The 21,133-nt window shown below is 35.0% G+C and overlaps 1 protein-coding gene across 5 annotated transcripts in view; it reads left to right on the top strand.

Moving 5' to 3' along the window:
* LOC122522150 overlaps positions 1–21,133 on the top strand; it is a 231,103-nt gene that overhangs the window by 149,489 nt on the left and 60,481 nt on the right. For all 5 annotated transcript variants that reach the window (XM_043642968.1, XM_043642967.1, XM_043642966.1 and 2 more), the window contains exon 2: positions 10,641–10,764. In XM_043642968.1, coding sequence (XP_043498903.1) covers positions 10,641–10,764 — 124 coding nt within the window. The remainder of the gene's footprint in view (positions 1–10,640; positions 10,765–21,133) is intronic.

Raw genomic sequence — 21,133 nt, 5'->3', positions numbered from 1 at the left:
GGCGTTTAATTTATTGACGAAGGCGTGCTGTTATCAAGCTCGAAGCAACAATTTGCTGGCGGCACATCGCTTTCCTGTTAATCGAAATGTTAGTCGTTGACTGGATCGATGATGATCCTATAGCGAATTTTCTACGCTTCTTGCGTGAGATCATCTCGAATATTGGATTTTCCTTTTGTGGAAATCGTGTTCGCTTCTTTAATCGTCTACCTGGATAATGACCGGCTGGGAGAGAGAAAGATGGATAAAAAAGTGGATGAAAGTGATTCTCATATTTTTTATATTACAATAATAAAAGGAATTATTACGTGGGTAATCGTTCAAAGTTATATCTAAATATTATACTTTACCTAGTTTAGATTTGTTGTGTTCGTATAATATATAACAAAATTCTCGGTTGGGGAGAATTTCGTATGCCTTGATTTTCTTTATTTTACTCTTTTTTTGTTTTTTGTTTTTTTTTTTTCATTAACGATCGTCGAGCGGTGAATAATATTCCCTGGCATAGAATCGCGTGACGTTCATTAAGCGAACACTAGCGTGCAGATTTAATCGCTATAACTTTATCGCCTGCAATGTGTACGCCGAGGCGACGATCGTTGAATAGTCGCTTTGCTTCCGTCAATCTCGCTTACTATGAAAAATTGACGATTTTAATGCTTTACAAAAGCATCCTATTTCTTATTAATTATTACATTATTATCGCACACGACGTTAATTAAGTTACACGTAACTTTTTCATGTAAATAACTTTAAACGAGCTAAAGCTCTCTCTCTCTCTCTCTCTCTCCGTCTCTCTTTCTCTTTTTATCTTATCATATTTTTAAAAATAAATATATACTTTTAATTTTTCGTTATTTGTAGTTGTAAGGACATTTTTTTGCGCGTTTTTTATTTCATTCTTTTTTTCTTTTTTACTTTTTTTTATAAATATATATATGAGCCGTTTATTTTGAAAGTGGCCTAACTCCATTTTTCATTTTTTTCCGGTTACCCACGGTAACATGTACAGCTTCAAATTATCTATCAATAAAGGATTTAAGATTTTTTATATTCCGAGTAAGTACGGTAATTCTGGACACATAAGTTTTCAGAGTTAGTTGAATCACTGAACCGTTTATTTTGAAAGTGGCCTAACTCCATTAGGAGTAGAGATTTTGGTGTGGTAGAAATGGCATTAAAAAAAAATAATTTACTGTTTGTCCCCCGAGAGTATTACAATATTATCAAAAAGTGTCGGAAAGGTAATAACTTTATTGTACATGAAATGAGACAAGATTTTGTATTAACAAAATTATTAGAAGACGCAATTTTTAAAAGGGTAAAGAATTCTAACGGAGAACCAATAAACTGGTTAAAAATATGTTGGATGCGTTTTGTCAAAAATGAATAAGATTTTCTATAAGACATCAATGAATGAGAACGAAAATTTGAAAGTCCTGAATTTAATACCACGTCGGGGTAGACCAAGAAAGTTCGAAAATATTGTATTGACACCACTGTATAAAAATATAAGACAAATTACAACCGCAAAATTCAAGGACATAATTGACTTATTACGATATATACCACCGGAACATCATGATTTCTTTAAATCCCTTTCACATACACAAAATGTAGATGAGTAGAAAATTGTTTTGTAATTTATGTTTGTAAAAAATATTTTGAATCGCATAATTTATGTTTTTAAAGTGTTATAAAGATATGTAAAATAAAATAAGTATTGTTTTTTCGCAATTTGAAGCATCTTAAATTATGTTGAATGGACTTCGGTTCCTTCAAATTTGATAACGAATCTGGTTGTTAATTTTGAAAGTGGCCTAACTCCATTCTTGGTAAGAAAACGCATATTATTCACTTAATAATTGCCATTATTTTAATAGGAACTGTAAATTTAACACCTTTAGATACACTTAAGCAACATAACTCATTGTTATTCTTTACGTATATTTTTAATTGCATTCAAAACGCAAACCTTTAAATATCTCAATTTAAGGTTATATGGAGTTAGGCCACTTTCAAAATAAACGGCTCATATATATATATATATATTTATATTTTGCAGAAATATCGCGATCGAAGTTTTCGATAGTGACAATGAAATTTCGTAATATTTCTTCCTTTTATATATATACGATATAAATATTGATAACATAAAATATTTTTCTAATAGTATATATGTAGATTTATGATTTAATGTTCACTTTACTTTCTATTTAAATGAAAAAAAAAAAAAAAAAAAAAAATAAAGTGAAGAGAAGAAAAAGGAATAAATCTGAAAGAAATTATAGACAGTATTTGTACGGTGGTTTACGTATTATCGGATGTCTTATCGGGAAACTAAAAAGTGATTTAAGAGAACGTTATCGATAAAGTTAAAAATATGGCTCTCTATTTTTCTCCTTTCTCTTTTTCTCTTTCTTTCTCTTTCTCTTTCTTTCTCTCTCTCGTCTTTTCCCCAGAGCATGTCCCTTTTTTATATTCTACCAAGGCAAATGGCATAAAGTAGTAACCGTAATGCATCGCATCAGTAAATGAGCAGTTAACCCCGATTTAGCTCGCGCTTGCGCTCCCGCACCGACGCTAAATAATAAATCAATAATGTAAGCTAGTAATAGCCGTATAGTTGCGGAATTTACCAAGCCACGTAGTACTTACATATACATGCATATGTATTAACGTTCTCATCCTATGCTTTGCATCGAGATTTAAGCGAAAGGTAAGAAAACGATCGGCAAATCTTCTTCGACCGTTAAACGAGTATCTTTTAAGAGATCGTTATATTATTTTTCGTAGTTTTTCCGATAATTATTCTGACTCTATTTAATAGAAAATATTTTTCAGTATATAAATATAATTATTATCTTGATGAATATTATTATTTTTTATATATATATATAATAGAAACGTTCCAATTGGTTTTTATTTGTAAAATAATATTATTATTTTTAGTTTAATTTAAAAAGGCATATTCTTTGAAGGTTTTTATTTTTCTTCTTTCTTTTTTTTTTGCTTTTCTCATTCATATAAAATTTTATTCATGGTGAATATATTCATTTCTTCTAGTAACGATAAAATCATTCGAAATATAATTTTATTTGTAAAAATAATTACTTTTAGATTTATTAAGACGTTAAGTAAGAATTTTTGAACACGTTCGTAATAGGCATTGATAAGAAATGCAAACTTCCTGTGCGGTATAGTTTGTTCCGATTAAATCATGTTAGTCAAAGGGGATATGATTTATGCGATAGTTTCTTGTCATTTCAAGTAGAGCCGTGATTTTACATCTCGATCGATTGATAAGCCCCTTTGAGCTCTGAAAGGGAGTCCGATGTGGAAGGGTGTTTCGAGCACCTGCGTTCGGTCAGAGTCGTAAAGTTTGTACTAAAGCTTGTTTATCGATGCGTCATGGAGATTTCCGCTTATTCATAAAAAACGTAGCCCTCTAATAGAATAATGAAATGATTTTCATAAAAAACGTTTCTTTCAATTATAGAACTTTTATGCGTCTCATATTGATTAAACGAATAATCAACTATTCAAATAATTTATATATTCGGGGGCATGTTGATACAATGGAATTATTTGGACATACGTATCTCGATCAATGCTAGGGATATTTCTAGTTTATTTTTTATTTATTTACGAGAATAAAGTTGATAATAATAGTTTATTATTCAATCATTTTCGTTCGCGTAAACTTCACAATCCGATTAGAGACGCTATCAGAAATTTGATTTCCTGCGCGATCCAGCATTATATTGCGTAATGTATATAAAATAATAACGAAGTTCGAAATGAAGAAGAGAAATTAGAAGAAAAATGATCGTCGAGTTAATTTTCTAAGACGAAGTCAAATATTCGCGTATAGGTAAATGTACGTTCTCATATCCCAACGGGAATATTCGATCGTTCTATGAGCGAGGAAAGAGAAAGAGAGAGGCAGAGAGAGAAAGAGAGCTGGTTATAGATTGCCAAACGCGTGCAATTACTTGAGGGAATTCCCAGCGAAGTTATCGAGTCACTTATATGTTCCCCGTCTCGTTTAAATCCGTCACCGACAGCGTGCACGACTGGGAAAGACAACCTGCCTGGAAATCCATAAGCCTGCATCGAACGTTGCTTCTATATAACCAACCTACCTGGCTTTTCCTACACCAATCGTTCGCGCTCAACCACCCACACACATGTATATAGGGTGTCCAAAAAATTCTCTTTACCAAATTGAAAAATGAGAAATATTGTGAGTATGTGTCTGTGTGTGTGTGTGTGTGTATCGACAGATTTATTCATAGTGGTGGTATCGTTGGACTGTACTTTTTGAACAACACTGTAACTGGAAAGTAATATCTTGAAATAAAATACAAAAAAAAAAAGAATATTGTAATTCTATTAATAAAGCAATATCGAATATTTGGTTTTATTTTTTATTTTTTCGGCAAAAGAAATTTTTAGGACACCCAGTACGTATCTATTGATATATAAATATATATGTAAAGAGATAACGCAACATACATGTATTCGTATACATTTTGTCCATGCGCAACGTTCGCAATTTGCGGTCGGACCGATCGGTTTGTGCGATCGATCGTTAAAATACGCGCCGTTGCCGTTCGTACCAGCCTGTCACCCAAACGATTTCCTATCATTCTCTTTCACTCTTTGTTTCTATCTGTCTCTTTCTCTTTTTCTCTTTCTCTCTTTCTCTCTTTCTCTCTTTCTCTCTTTCACTCGAACTCGAACTAAAACTCTGGTCACACGCGTTTCAAACCATTCCATATTTCTATCATAAATATTCGTTCTTTTTTTCTTTTTTTTTCTTGTTCTTTTTTTTTGTTTTATATATTTTTCAACTATTGTAGGAAGAGATAACCTTTCATCGATTAGCCTCATCAACTTAATTAGATGCACAATGTTACGTCCCACGCGTGTTATCTTTGCGAACGTGATCATCGTCACATCGAGTAGTCGCTGTCGTTTCAATGACAGCAAAGCGTGGGTTCGTAATGATCTTTTAATACTTGGCTTAACGTGTGTATTTTATTATTATTTTAGATAGACCGATCATTCCTGTCCGATAACTTTATTTCAGCGTTAAAGATTTTATTTCAAAGATAAATAAATAAAAAAGTGTAAGAAAGAGAGAGAGAGAGAGAGATGTATGTACATTATAGATCAAAAGTTTGAATAAGCGTACTCATAAATAAAATATTTTGAAATTGTTGTAATTTATGTTTCCCATATGCTTGATTTTTTTTATATGAGAATACTTGTTGAGAAAATTATGTAGTATGAGAAAATTAATTAGACAAATTTAGTAAAGAATTATTAATTTTCTGGACAATTATTTTACACAATTTAAGCATTCGTGCATCTAATTTTTACAATTTTTCCGTTTACAAATTGTTCCAATTATTTTGTAATAAGTTCTACAAATTTTCTCATGATTTTGGACAAAATGGAACTCATAGATTGGGCATGGAATGCAAATATACTAAACTTTCTATCGGTTAGGTGTATATTTAAATAATGAAGATAATTTTTATTTGTTATAACGTGTGAGAAATAAGCATAGAAGAGTTCACTGTACCGTGTGTACTATATTGCACGAGCAGCAACGGTTTTGGTAAGAAATATACATAACTTATATCTAACTTCCACTTATAGTCGTCACGATGCCGTTATCGGTAAAACCGGCAACGTTAAGACGATAATGTTATCTACACGACGCGTACATATGTAGGGTGGATAGTCTCATTTGGAATGCATCGACGAAAATAGTACGACATCTCGTAAAAATCCAGATTCCTATCCTTCTTTTCGACCTTTAAATATCGTTTCGATCGTAAGAAATTTTATTTCTTTTCCTTCCCTCTTTTATCTCTATATATTTTTCTTCTTCATTTTATTACTTTTACTACATACGCATAGAGACGTATATCGTTTATGTATTTATTATTATAAATATTTGTAAACGTTGCGTTGTGAAAATTGTTGAAAAAAGTTAATAAACCCTGTGAGTGAGTTGAAAAGTTTTGATCTTAACACGGAAACAACTTTTTTTTCTGATCAAACTCACTTTTATTTGAAACAAATTTTCCAGAGATTCAAAATTATTTTCAATTCGTCTTCGTAGAAGTACCATTTCCTTTTAGAGTTATTTTTAAAACGTTACTACGTATTTTAAATTAGAACGTCTCGTTAAAATTCGACAGCGATACCGACTCGATGATATTTGTCAGAAAGGTTTTTCCTTTTTTTTTTTCTTTTTTTTTATTCGCTAACATACGATAGAGACTTTCCCTTCTCCATACGAGACGATTACCTGTCGTGCAATTTATGTTAGTAAATGGCTGCAATCTGTGCCTGATTCAACTTGTAAAATGCTTTTCCCTTTATCCTTCTTTCGCCGCTTTGACTTTCCAGTCGACTTGTTCACCTCCCTCTCACTCTTTCTTTCACTCTCTCTCTTTCTCTCTCTCTCTCTCTCTCTCTCTCTCTCTGAATCTTTCGCCCGGCTTCTTTTTCCTTCAGACGAGCTCCCCTCGTTATACTCTTTCAGCGTCCAGTTCACTCGCATGCACAAAAGTGCAAAACACCACAGAGGAAACGAGCGATTCGTGATCGCGGCCCGTTAACGTTTCACTTTTCGTGGTTCGAAAATTATTCCCTCGATAATATCGTATCGTGCCACGAATAGAGACCCCACTCTTCGATCCGTAATGAACACCGAAATTGATCGACGCACGAACACACGCCGGTGTTTTTCGGATCGGATCATTGATTTCGTGGCAAATTAAAGAGAGTGTTGTTGTGCTTTACGAGAACAATTTCGAACATTAACGTTAAGTAAATTGTTTAAGATTGTTTGATAGTTAAGAGATTCAAGACTGCTGATTCATCCCAGCGCAATTTTCTTCGTTGTTTGCATTTCTTTTACAACAATAATATAATAAAAACAAAAATTGATCTATGTAAAGAAGATGATCGTTATACGATCGGATTTTTTTTTACAATGAAAAAGGAAAAAAGGGTGGTGGTTTATTTATCGAAGAATTATATTCACCGGTTTTTCCATCCGGTACTTGTCGTTTATATTATAGTTCGCCTTTGAAAAGTCTATGGCGTTCTTGGCGGCGCGGCAGCAGCTGACTTTGCTTTGAGAATTGATGAAAAAAAAGGAAAAAAAGAAATCATAATAATAAGGAACATAAAACGTTAGTCGGTAGAGAGAAAGAGCGAGATGAATGCGCGATAAACGCGCGATAAAAGCTGCGATAATCGAGCGAGTCGAGGCATTTCGAAGCGACGCGAAATTGATTGCAACCGTGAAAGATCGAACGTGTGCTTGGTAAAGAGAGAGAAAGAGAGAATAGGGAAGAGAAAAGAGAAGAGAAGAGAAGAGAAGGTAAAAGGTTGCTCGATCGGTATAAATCGAAACGGGGATAGAAAATCGGTGAGACGCGTAGTATCATCGATTGATCTTTAGTGTGTTAGTGTATACCTATGTAAAAGTATTTATATATATAGTAATGTAAGTGTAATAAAATGTGTGTATACGTGTATGTATACCCAATAGATTCAAGCTACCAATTGGAATTGGCTCGTTATTCGCGCCCCGTTCCGACGGATGGCTCACTCCGATAATTACCGATCGCGGATAAATTTATGACAGCTATAATTTACGGACGGTCGAGCATATACGAGAGTGAGAGAGAGATAGAGAAGGTTTGCGAAACTGCGCTCGAGTACCTTCGATAAAGAGCGATTAACCATAAAACGATACTGACGCGATGCGACGCTCGATACTTGTCGTTCGACCATTCCTCTGCATAGTCGTTCAAATTTTAAATCGTCCGATAAGCTGAGCATACTCTAACACACACATGCATACCTACGCCTACTTACACACACACATATATATACGGTTGAGAGACGAACTCTGGGAAAATAGAAACGAGGAAAGAGTTGAGGATAGTCGATTTTGTTCGATAAAACGGCCTCAAGTTATTTATTCGCTGTTAGTGAAAGCGCGTTAAATATTTCAATAAGAATGTAGAATAGATGCAATGATATCAAGTATAAACATTGTGGTAAGAGATGGTAAATCGTGATTACAGTAGCATTGCGATTCGATCGATTTCGATTCACCAAGAATTTAAGATAAATAGGAATAATTTGTACGAAGTGAGAGTATTTATTCGAGAAAGGTAATGTTTATTTATTGTCCGTTTAAAAGATATATCTTATTGCAGAAATCTCTGAAAGAAACTTAATAATAAAATAATAAATAAATAATATAAATAATATAATATAAAATAAAATAAACAAATTAAAACAAAATGATTCTCTCATTATTTCAGATTAATTTTAATTAAATATCGATCATCGGTGAATATTTTCGCGTAAACAACGCACGCATCCGCAACTACGTTAAGACTTTTATTAATGATCGCCTTTGTTAAACTTGTTTATTCATTTAAATGCTAATACATTCATTATTAAATGAGGAAAATTAAATTAGCGGTTGTCTCGTGTGTTTATTTATCTTTTCTATCTCTTTTTCTCATCTTTATACGTACATTTATATTCTTCAACGTTGGTGGCTCGCTAAACTTGGACAAAACGCTGACGTACGTAATGTCAGGAGAAATAAGATCTATTTTAAGAGGACAAGCAAGCACCCAGCCAACCCTTCTCTCAAGAGAAATATTATTCATTTTGAGAGCTTATCGTCCCTACCTTACAAACAACTCTTCTTCTTCTTCTTCTTCTCCTTCTCCTTCTACCAAAGCGTTTCACGCGACTCGTTTCGTAGGAAATGGGAGGAACTACGCTTGACGACCTCTTTTACTTACAAAATCGTTCTACTACATTCTGATTTTATCGTGGTATCCTTTCGGGTAGACAGAAGCTTACAAAAAAAGTGCTTTCGTGAAAAACGTTATTGCATTATCTATAAAAGATAAACCACTACTGGTGGTAGCAAAAGCAGCAGCAGCATCCTTCTATCACGTTTCCATTTGTAAAAGTGTACCCCTATTTTTCTTTCCTATTTCATAAGCTTTCAGAGGGATTTTTTGTTTTGCCATACGCTTACACATTCTTGGAGAATTTCGCGAAATCTGTTGAATAATACTAAAGAATAATATTTTATTGTTTAATTAATTTCTTTTTGTTTTTCTTCTTGTTTTATATATTATTTCTTTTGTTTTTCTCTTTTTTTTGAAGATAAGTTTACTCGACTATTCTATTAAAACATAACGTTGGACGTAAAGCGAATGTTGCGAAATATTATATTAGTTAGCGTTACGCATACAAAATAAGTCGGAAACAATTGATTTATTCGGCAGGTAAATATGTAGGTACAATGGAAATGTATAATCGAGAATGAAGTAGGAAAGTAAACTTCAACTCCTCTCGACGAAACTTCCAAACGGTTATTCCGATAGAGAGTACATTAGCACTATGTAGAATAGCTGGTAGGTTCGTTGAAAACGCGCATAATTAAATCCTCTTATCATTAGAGAAAGAGGCGATGGTAGTAGTGGTGGTGGTGGTGGTGGTGATGATAATGTTGGTGGTGGTGTTGGTGGTAGTGGTGGTGGACGACGATATCAGCGTCTCGCTTTATAATAACTCGCGAGAGGAAACTCGAGGCACGAAATTCATAACTCGCGTTTCATTCGCGATGATGTAAAGGTACAAATATATATCTCCGAGTGGAACAAATCGAATACGGCGCAAATTAGTAACAAGGTGGGCGCTAGAAATTTGTCTTGTTGCGAGAAATAATTGCCTCGAGGATTCCTTTGGAATGGGGTTGCTGTTAGAGTACGCGAAAAAGACACAGACAAAGACAGAGGTAAAGACAGGAATATAAAGAGAAAGAGATAAGGCAAGAGAAGGAAGAGAGAAGGAAAGGAGAAAGCAGCGTGACGAGGGAAGAGAAGAAGGAGGAGGAGGAGGAGGAGAAGGAGGAGTTAGGGTCGAGGCACGAAGAAGGAAGAAGGGTGGTCTCAGGGGGTTATAATGCCCTGGATGAAACGCCCGAGGTTATTAGTTTAGGAAGCTGCAAAGTACCTCGAAACAAAGTCTCTCTGTCTCTCCATTGGGTAATCAATATACAAGCAAGAAACCTGGCTCGTTTCACCTCGCTGCGGCTCGCTCAAACCATCTCCAAGAGTGAACGTTCCCGGTGTCGGTGCTTTCGTGCCCTTTCTTGCACCCTTCTCTTTTCCTTTCTCTCTCTCTCCCTCTTTCTTTCTCTCTCTCTCTCTCTCTCTCTCTGTGTTTTCACTCTTCTCCTTTTCCTATCCTCTCCCTTGGCTTTGGGCTCGTTCGTTCAAGGCCGATAAACGTTCCCCAAACCATTCCTCTGATAGACCCCCAACGTGAACGCGAGCGAGATATCTTTTACTTAATAAACCGTCTCCTTCCGCCTCATCGAAGCGGTAGGTTAAATCATAATACGGCTATTTCCTTACTTTCTTGCTTTTTAATAAATTGCCAAATGATTCTTCTTCCTCCGCCATTTAAACACTTTACTTCCTTCCTTTAGATCTTTCTTTATCGAAAAATTATTCTAATTTTATATCGATATTATTAACCTAATTTGTTCATTTAATTTGTTACAGTCCGAGCAGTACAGCTCTAGAATCATTGGATCAACTGAAGGAGTACCTGACGACAGCTGGAACCTGTAAATGTGGTCTCCAATGTCCTCTTAGACCTGAACAGGTCTTCAACTTCGACCCCAAGGTAAGCGAAACATTTTTAAACAAACGTACGTTTGTCGGAAAATATTCAGAAGCGTTATGATCTTACAAATGATTACATCGTATTAACGATGGTCTCTTATAAACGTTGGAAATTACATACATCGTTCGAGTTCATCGTCCTGGTATCGTATTTGCATATTAATATAGGATTTCGTCGTCATGTTTAAAATACGTGATCCAGTAACGAACACACATCGTGTCTATGTTACGTTCCGTCATGTCGTGTTGTCGACGTGCGCTTGTCCCTGCTCGGATATTACGTTTTATCTTTCCGCATTTACACGAACGTTATGCTTCGAGAGATCGTTTACGTTCCCACGCGAGAATTTATTAGACTATTCGTGATAGCTACATCTGGCATTGAATTGATATTTTTAGTCACGAATGTTGACTCTTTTAATAAATGATTTTATCAAGACCATTAGTAGACACTTAGGTATACACATTTCTCATACTCGATTAAGAAACAAGAATTTGTAACCTCTACGGGGAGAAATTTGTTCAAGAATGAAAAAACATGATTTTACTTTTTATTCGATTTTTTCCATTTTATTCATTTCATATCGATGGTGATTCAGTTATCCGGAAGCAATGAATGCATGTACTAAATTTTTAATATTACTGTATATAAAAAAGTAATTAAATGTACACACACGTGTCAGTATCCTTGAACAGGTTAAACTATCTGAGATATTTTATTTACTTTTTTCTTTTTCTTCTTCTTCTTCTTCTTTATATACATTCACTAAAGATAGATAAATAATCGTAATAAGATTATATCAGTTTTAATTTTGTTTTTTTTTTACAAAGCATATTATTTGAAAGACTTCAATTGAACTGGGTACGATCACGCTTAATCTCCTTTGCTGCCGAGTTCGAGTTCGTTTATTTGTTTATCATGCACGGTAATCGCTCAATACGCGTAACCACTCGTAACTATCAGCAAGAAATATCGTCGGTGTCAGTCGAAAGTCGACGAACCCAAACGAAAGAACTAACACCGGTGTAATAGATCAAACGTTTTCTTGCTATCGCTTAAAACGACTTTTTATTCCTTATTTTTCTTAATAGCTGTTAGTAATAATTCAGTGTAATATAGTGTGATACTGTCAACGTAAACTATCCTATACTTGAATTATCACATCTGTAACTAAAACTTGCACCAGTATTTATACAAGAAACTTTATGGGTATCATGGAATATACGTCGATTGAAATATGCATAACCCTTCAAATAAATACAATCTTATGTTTAACGAAAATATAACTTTTTTTTTCTTTTTAATAAAAACATAAACATTGCAAAAATTATATTACACGAATGTCAAAGTTATATAAAATATAATTCTTTACCAAATTTTGCGCTAATTAATATTCTATATTTGTAAAACAATAAAAAAATCTAAAAAACGTAAAAACGTTTCAATGATTGAAAAAAAAGAACTTTTGGTCGGTAGTGTACGAAAATCGATATCGTTAGAAAATGTAGAAAGGTGTCAACGACTTTTATCGTTGTCGTTAGCTTCTTGAAGGTTAACACGGGACGGTAATAAAGTTTAGAAATAATCTAACGTCGATGTCGTCGAAGGAGGATCGTGGTCAATTTTGTTCCCACTCATTTACCCTCGTGGGGTATGTGTATTCGAGTCACGAAGGTTAGTAATAAAAAAGAAGCGTCTCGTTTCTTGCCGTAACAATTTACGATAAAATTCTTCGGACGCGAAAAGGGATCTTTTTCTTTCTTTCTCTTGCTTTTTATTTTCATTTCTTTTTTTCTTTTTTTTTTTTTATATCTTAGGTGCCACGCGAGAAGGAGAATGTATCGTCACGGGCGGGAGCAGAAAACTTATTACAGGGCCGGCGAAAAGAAATTGGACGCTCCAGTTCGTGAAGACGTATAACAACGTCGATTTCAATGCGGATGATACTTACGATGCATAAATTAAAAATTCACCAAACTACCGGGTGCCTCCGTAGTAACTAAATATATGTATGTGTGTGTGGGGGGAGGTAGAGGAGAAGTGTACTTGAAAATATGAGAGCAAGAGAGAGAAAAAGAGATAATGCTCATCGGTTTTGCTTAATTATTCCAGTAGCATGCGACGACGATATAAGAGGAAAACGTATAATTATCCATGCACCTGCTTGCTAACCACTCACTCTGCTCACTACTGCTTAACGTTCTATGGTTTACCAACTGTGCGTTAATACGTTGCCTAATTAAACTTTATCATCCTCTGACGATCTCCGAGAATCATAGATGCACACCGATTCAGTCTCTTCTGTTGTTGACAGCGTAACGAGAGAGAGATCGGCCTACTGTTAATTAATAATAATTAAAATATCTGTATATTAGTGTAAATCATGTATAGCACGTTACATGCACGCTCGTTTTCTACTATACTTTTTCTTTCTTTCTCTCTCTCTCTCACTCTTAATTTACTAGAGATTTTTTTGTACTAATATGGATCGTTAAATAAGCAGTTAAAAATTATATGTACTCGTACTCGCTTATACGATCATTTACGATTTATAGATCGGTATAGTGGAGAATATAAATTTTCCTCTAAAGAAAATAAAGATCGATTCGAATCGATCGCACGATTGGACGAGTTCTATTTGTCTTTTTCTCTCTTTCTCTCCCGTGAAGAATCTCACGTGAGGAACGAAAAGCTTTCGATGGTAAAGTCTCTTCTGACAAAGCCGAAAGATTGTATCGGCATGAAATCTGCAATGCAAACTTGCCATCTCGAAGGCGAACAATAAGACTGCCAGTCGAGTCTCGAAGATAGAAGAATAAGAATAAAACGAAGACGTAGACGTAGACGTAGACGTAGACGTAGACGTAGACGTAGATGTAGATGTAGACGAAAAAGAAGAAGAAGAAAAAGAAGAGGAGGAGGAGGAGGAGGCACAAAATAAAAGAAAACGATGGAAGACGAGAAGAGATAAGAGAAGGAAATAAAATAGGAAAATAAAATAGTAAGAGAGAAAGAGAGATAGAGAAGACATTATATAGAGTGAAATCCGTATATATAAGGTTGAAGAAGTTTTGTGGCATTTCGAAACATCGCCACATTGCATCGGTGCATTCGCTCTCGCGTATCTTTCCGGTTGGAATACGTGAGTTGATAGAACGATACACAGGGATTATTATGGTAATCGAGCAACATCGTTCATTCCGAGATCCTGACGTTTCGCGCCGCAGGCTTTTTTCACCAGGATTGTAATACGGGTCGCGTACACAGAGAAATACACAGAAAGAGAGAGAGAGAGAGAGAGAGAGAGAGAGAAAGAGAAAGAGAAAATACACATAGAAATATATAGAGAAAGCAACTCGTGAAACATTCTCGTATTGTGTATAAATGTCTGAAAATATATATATCTGTATATAATACATAAACGAACGATGTACAAATCTCTGGGCGACGAGTATACACAAACGGACGAACGGAGAAAACTTGCGTACGCATTGAATATTCTCCATTGTGTGTACATACATTTCGAGTACGAAACGCGCGCAAACACGTAATCATAGGCAAATAGGAAGTCATTATATGGTACACACACAACCCGCAGTGTCCTGTAAATTCAATTATAACGTAGATATCTGAAATGTACACGTGCACCTCGTTCGGTACTTTTCAAACATTTCGCTTCGATGTTGATTTAAACGAATAATTACGTAGGCTGTTAGAGAAAGAGAGAGAAAGAGAGAGAATCGTGCTTATACAGAGATGCTTTTTGTATTTTCTTTACCTGATTTAAATACCACAATGTAATTCTAATGATATCAAATCGAGGATGATAATTCGAAATAATTTTGATAATGCATACGAATTTCATCGATACGATTTGTTGCGTGTTATCGCATTACATTCTATATTTATAGATTAAATGAATTTTCGCATATAAAGCGAAAACGTGTTATGATCAAAATGTATAATATTTATTCCACAATAGTTTTCAAATCTTCGTATTTTATTATGACATTGTACAGACAGTTCTACGTTTCGATTTAATATTTTGTCTTCGTTGTATTTTCTTCTTGCGTGTTTGAAATTTTCCGAACGTTCGATAAATATTTCATCAAACGGCACATTTTCTCTCTCTCTCTCTCTCTTTTTTTGTCTTCTTCTTTTTCTTCCCTCATTTTTTTTTCTCATCGAGTAAATCAACGTCTCGAGGACAAGTTCGAGAATAACGACGACGACGACGACTACGATCTTTTTCGCGGTTTCGTGTCAGTGTATCCTGAGAACGATGTTGCAGTTGAATAATTCAATTGTGTTGTGTCCCGTGTGGGAGCCATCTGCACGTGTTCGTGCGCACACATTGACATTAATCAAGTACCGTAACTATCCGTTAAGATCTATCACGAGCCGTTGCGCTTCTTCTATACGCCATCTGCGAGGGATACCAAAGAGAAGGAAGAGAGAGAGAGAGAGAAGAGAGAGAGAGAGAGAGAAGGTTCTTTTTCCAGGAACCTTTTGATTTCGCCTCGATTCTTTATCAGCCACCTTCGGACATCGGCGAACAAACACAAGCATACAACACACGCATCATCCAATCTATCCTTGGCAGAGAGAGAGAGAGAGAGAGTGAGAGCGCACTATCTTTCTTCTTTCTACCCTCGTTCGATCTTTTCTCCCTCCTACAAGAGAATACGATGCTCCTTTTGTAAAACCAGACGCGTTTCCGCCTATTGTTGAACATCCCAGGGAGAGAGATAGAAAGAGAGAGAGAGAAAGAGAGAAAAGAAGAAGGAATCGTCGAGCCGAAGAACTGTTTCTTGCTTTCCCGTGGTTGCTGGCTACAAAGACGAAATTAAATTGTCGAGACAAACGGCCGTGAACTGCGAGAGCTTTTAATACGGTCCGTGTCATCCTCGGACTTTACCTTTGTCTTATTCCTTGCACCATTTTTTTTCCTCTTTTTCTTTTATTCTCGTCGTCTCCCCTTCTTCCTTCACTCGCTTTTCTTCTTCTTCTTCTTCTTTGTCTTTTCGGATTATGTTTATCTATTCTTATCGTAATATTCAAAGATTCGCATAACGTTCTATCTTAAATTAATTGCTTTAATTAAACGCTCATGAATATATTTACCTTAATTTTATATAAGATTTTTGTGCAATCCATATATATATATATATGTTGTTAATGTAAATGAAATATTTAAAAAAATGAAAAGAAAATGATTTTGTATATTCCATTTATAAAAAGAAAAAAAAAAAAAGCTTGGTAAACTTTGAATTATATTTTCGCCATGCATTTTGTCGTCAATATTTGCGACAAATTCGTCAAACTGTGTTTATACGATTTTATTATATAAATATTTGATTGAAAAATATCACTCGATATTATATCAAGCTGAAAGGACGGTAATTCGAAATTTAAAAAAAAGTTTTACCCTTTACCCTTTAGTAAAAAAGAAAAAAGTCAATGTTTGTAGTCGAAGTTTGAGTAGCACGCGTGATGATGTTCATGAGTTTGAGTGGTGGAAGGTTATAAAGTCGTTGCTATTCATTAACACATCCTCGATGAAAACGCGCGGATAACTCGGGCGTGTCTCGGTAGACATATTAGCGAGTGTTTAAGCAAGCGAACAAGCAAAAGAGAGTTAGTTGCACCGTGACGTTAACAAAGAGTAAGTACTGGCCTTTTATTATAGTCCGAGTTCGTTCCGTTTAAGAACGTTGGTAAGTAATTTACCCTTAATGGAAGTAGCCGTTCCTAATGTGTTTCGCTTTTTAAAGCGTATACAATACTTTGTCGACTATCTATATCGATCTTTACAATATATTATTATTATATTTTTAAAAGATAAACCAAAAAAAGAAACAACATTTGACATAGTAATTTATTTCGATTTCATAGGAAATAACTCAGTTGTCAATTTGAAGGATTCAACCCTGTTCACGGATCAGGTGATGTTTTTCTTTGTTTTTTTATTTTTTGGAACTTTTCAAAAAGATCGATCATGATTGATCATGTGGTCGGTAAAAATCGATTAATCGTCTACTTTGGTGCTTATCGTTTGATACGAAAAAGGCATCACTGACAAAGAAGAAGAAAAAGAGAAGTATAGGAAGAGTTAGAAGGAAGAATCAAGACTTTTATCGAAAAAAGAGAAAGAGAGTAGGAGACGAAGCGAATACCGCACAAAAGGGTATTTTCTTAAAAGGACGTTCTTTGTAATCGACTGAAGGCAACGGCAGGGAAACGAACTTGCCCGGTTCTACAAAGAAAGTAATCTTGTACGGTGTCTTTGTGTCGAAGCGAACCTCAAAGTTTTGCGGAGGGTGAAAAGAGAAAAAGAAAGAGAAAGAAAGTAGGAATACGCGAACGGGATGATGGTAGTGATAGCGGTTGGGAGGTTTTGGTTTGGTGAATTTGAACTCTTCGAACGCACGCTGAGAACCCTCCCTTTGTAATTGCCAAACGGACCGAAGTTGACGACGAATGGTGGATTGAAAATGACGAGGAGACGGAAAAAGAAGATGAAGAAAAAATAGATTGAAAAGAAAAAAATAATAATAAGAAAAGAAGAAGAAAAAGAAAAAAAAAAAGCCATCGAATTGCAATTCGGACGCATACGACTCCGAAGCAAATCTATAATGCATGAAAGAGTTTGGCAAGCTTGACGAATTCACCTCAATTTCTCTTCCTACCTCCCTTGTCCTCTCTTTGGAAATGAGGAACCCTATTAACTTCGACACTCTCAAATTATCTCGCGGCAATTCTCGAGGAAGGGTCACGCGATCTCCTGTAACGCCATTTATCGAGTTTTCCTCGCTCGATTTGTTTCGCGTTCCACTTTCGTTCGTTTGGTATTAAATAAAAATACGCATATACGTACGTACGTACGTATATAATGATCAATAATATACACGCATAATGACACGGTAATTCGTTCGAAGTTACTTTTTAATACGACCGCGAACGCGAAACGTTTGAACATTTTTTCACTGTATTCGCTTTAATCATTATTTCCTTTCCATCGTATGCTCGCTGCAACGAGTATTTCGTAAACGAGGGTAAATGATTAGCTATTATCCAACATTTTCTACAATAAAGAATTCGTAGACGGAACTCTTTTATCTTCGTTGCTTATCTTAGAGGAACAAGTGTGTGTATATATATATATATATTTACCTATGTACGCGCAAATATGCATAGCACATATAACGAATAACGCGAATACGAATATTAACTTGTACACACACGCTGAAATACAACATACACGTGTGTACAGCAAACGTAGAAGCTCGATAAGAGGGACTCGATATCGTGTACGGGGCCGATAATTCGAAGATAATTCAATTTCCTTCGAATTGCCGTGGTCCCCTTTTAGTGTGCAAATTGAATTTCTATTAATAAAAACAGATATCGTTTGGCTCGTTATATAGTCTTTGTTTCTCTCTCATTTCTTTGTAATATATTTTCAATGTACCTTTCTCATTCTCTCTCTCTCTCTCTCACACACACACACACACATACTCTTTCTTTCTTTCTTTCTTGCTCTTTCTCTTTCTTTTCTTTCCTTCCACCCTCTCGTTTCGTTAGATCTTTCCTTGTCTTGCTGCCAGTCCAACTCGACTCGCATAAATTTATCGCGCTCATTAACTTGAAATATTGCATCGGCTATGTTTCGAGTTTATGAACGTTAATGCGAGCGCCGTATATAAGATCAAGAGGAGTCGTTCCTCACGCGATACGGGTTACCTCTCGAAGAAAATCTTACACGAGAACGATGGGTAGATTTTTTTTCTCTATTTTTTTTCTATCTATCTCTCTCTCATACACACACACACACGCACGCATCTTTTCTTTTTTCTTCTCCTTTTTCTCTTCTCATTTTCTTCCTCTTTCTTTCTCTCACAATCAGTATGGATTTAAAAGGATATCGCTTGGAGCGATCGTCGTGCTCTCGACGTTCAACTCGAACGATCGCGTCGTTATACGGATTAATGGACGTGGTTCTTCTTCTGCAACGATTCCTTCTTGCGTATTTTGTTACTAATTCGTTAGAACGTCCTTCGCGCGCTCTCGTCCCGACAATGTTACCGAGTATATCCGATCCAATCCGCTTTTCTTACCTTCGTGGTCTTACCTTCACGATTACGCTGACTTTTTTTTATCTATCACGCGAATACAAAAGTTAGCGGGATCTTTCCTTCGACATATTTGATTTTTATAAACGAATCATCCATTTGTATCTATCACTGGCGATAGGATTTTTCTTTTCTGCATTTTACCCCTTCGATTTAATCTCTGGCGTGTTAAATTTAAATCATATAAAAAAGAAAAAAAAAAAGAAAATAAATCCAAATTGGTTACAAAGATAATTGTACAATTTTAATTAAATTGCCTAATCGGAAAATAAATAGCAATCGTCGCTTGGTTGGAAAGTTTCGAGTCTTGATTTAAATTCAAACTCAAATTAAAAAGAAAATATTCTCTTTTTCTTCTATTAAATTATTCAAATTAAATTGAAAAAATAATAATTTTCTTCTAATTATTAAAAATCACAAATTTGATTCTTAAGAGGATCGCTTCTAGTATTTGCTTCCTCGTTCTACGGGATAATTTAAATACATTTGTAATATCACTTTTTCGACGTATCCGAGATGCTTATCGTTACTCAATGAAATCGCTTTAATGTAATTAATGGACGAACATGAAACTCGATAAGGGTGTTCACATAATATCTGCGTCATCTAGTCGCTCGCTCGTGTTCTTTCAACGTTCCAACCATTTATAGTTATCTGCGATCTACGATAGTAAGACCGTTCTCGATTAGCTAATATTCCTATGTATCGAACTTCCAACATAAGATCAAAAGAAAGATCCTATCGTCAATGATTGATTCTTTTCGGCTGTCTATTACCAATTAATTTGGGTTCCATTAAACTATCGAATACGATCTTTCAAGATATTAAGATGATCGCTATTTCCGAATTATATTTACATTTACCACGTTTGAAATTCGCAACGTGATTTTACGTTATTTCAAATTTTGTAGGTAAACGTTGATAAAGTTGCCCTACGCTATTAAATAAAATATTTTAATCGTAATTTTTGTTTCTTCAAATTCGTTTGACCGTTTAACGCTTATTTTGATTATTAAATATTTATTTGTTAAGCCTGTTAATTTGTTTTAAAATGTTTTATGTTTCACGCATCATTCGTTACACACGATATTGAATTGAACGTCTCGCTCGAATAACGCTGATAGCAAATGCGTTGATAATAAATTTCGTTTATTCCCTGAAATCTCGTCAATGCTAGATAAAAGTAGACTCTTTCTCTCTTTTTCTGTGATTCGGGATTGAATCTATTGGTCAAAAAATAAAAAGATGTGATCACGTAGCTGAACGGAATGTGGTTTTCTATCGATGTTGTACATAGATTTTTGTGCAGAGAACCGGTTGGTTGGTCTTCGTTGAGAATCGTCCAATTCATGGAAACAATAGGTGCTGCTAGTTGAATGCCATCGATTAACCAATACGAACGATACGCATGTGTAGTTTATCATTATCGTCTCTCGAATATAGCATCAAGGGGGAGACCAAGTAAGCGGATAGTTCGGTTTCCCTCTATCCATTTCTGTCTCTGTCTATCTCTCGTTTTCGCTGTAATGACATTGGTAATGCGTGCGCGAATAGGTTTGAGAGAACGAACGAGTGGTTCTAGGACTTAGAGACTCTCGATTATAATTAATATGATTACATAATCGAAAGCATATCGAGCATCGATTGATAACCACGCTGCTATTTTGGGTATTCGCAGGATATTATTTACTTCAGTTACTATTAGAAGATAAGGATTAATACTGTATTGTATGGGCTTTAATCGATACGAGTCGCATAATTATCCACGTGAAAATATTCTTTTTTAATCATTGAAAGATTGTTTCTAATAATAAAATACAATATGAAATAATATTTTATAATGTTTCTTTTTTTTTTATATATATGTATATATATTTGTATTTTTTCTCAGTATTTCAGAAACACATTCCATTAAAGTCATCATTTAAAAATAAGAGTAATTCAATTACGGTTAAAGTATTTATTACGATCAGTCTGATGAACGATCTTTCTTTTATCGTGCGTTCGATTGTAAAAAGATTTTTACAGGTCGTTTCGCGAAATCGCTCGACATCCATCCTATATTTACGAAGAATCGTCGTGCTTTATGGTAGCGATGTAAGATCATGGTAGAAAGAAAAGGGTGGCGGATAAAAGACGACAGTGGTATATAAGTTGGAAGAGAAAGAGAGAGAGAGAGAGAGAGAGAGAGACACGAAAAGAGGCAAAAGCTGTGGCAGCTTCTCGGAGTGGTCGTT

The sequence above is a fragment of the Polistes fuscatus genome, unplaced genomic scaffold (assembly GCF_010416935.1).
Source record: "Polistes fuscatus isolate 324 unplaced genomic scaffold, CU_Pfus_HIC Scaffold5, whole genome shotgun sequence".
Taxonomy (NCBI): domain Eukaryota; kingdom Metazoa; phylum Arthropoda; class Insecta; order Hymenoptera; family Vespidae; genus Polistes; species Polistes fuscatus.
The sequence above is the reverse complement of the archived record's forward strand: the minus strand, read 5'-3'. Positions and strand labels throughout refer to the sequence as shown.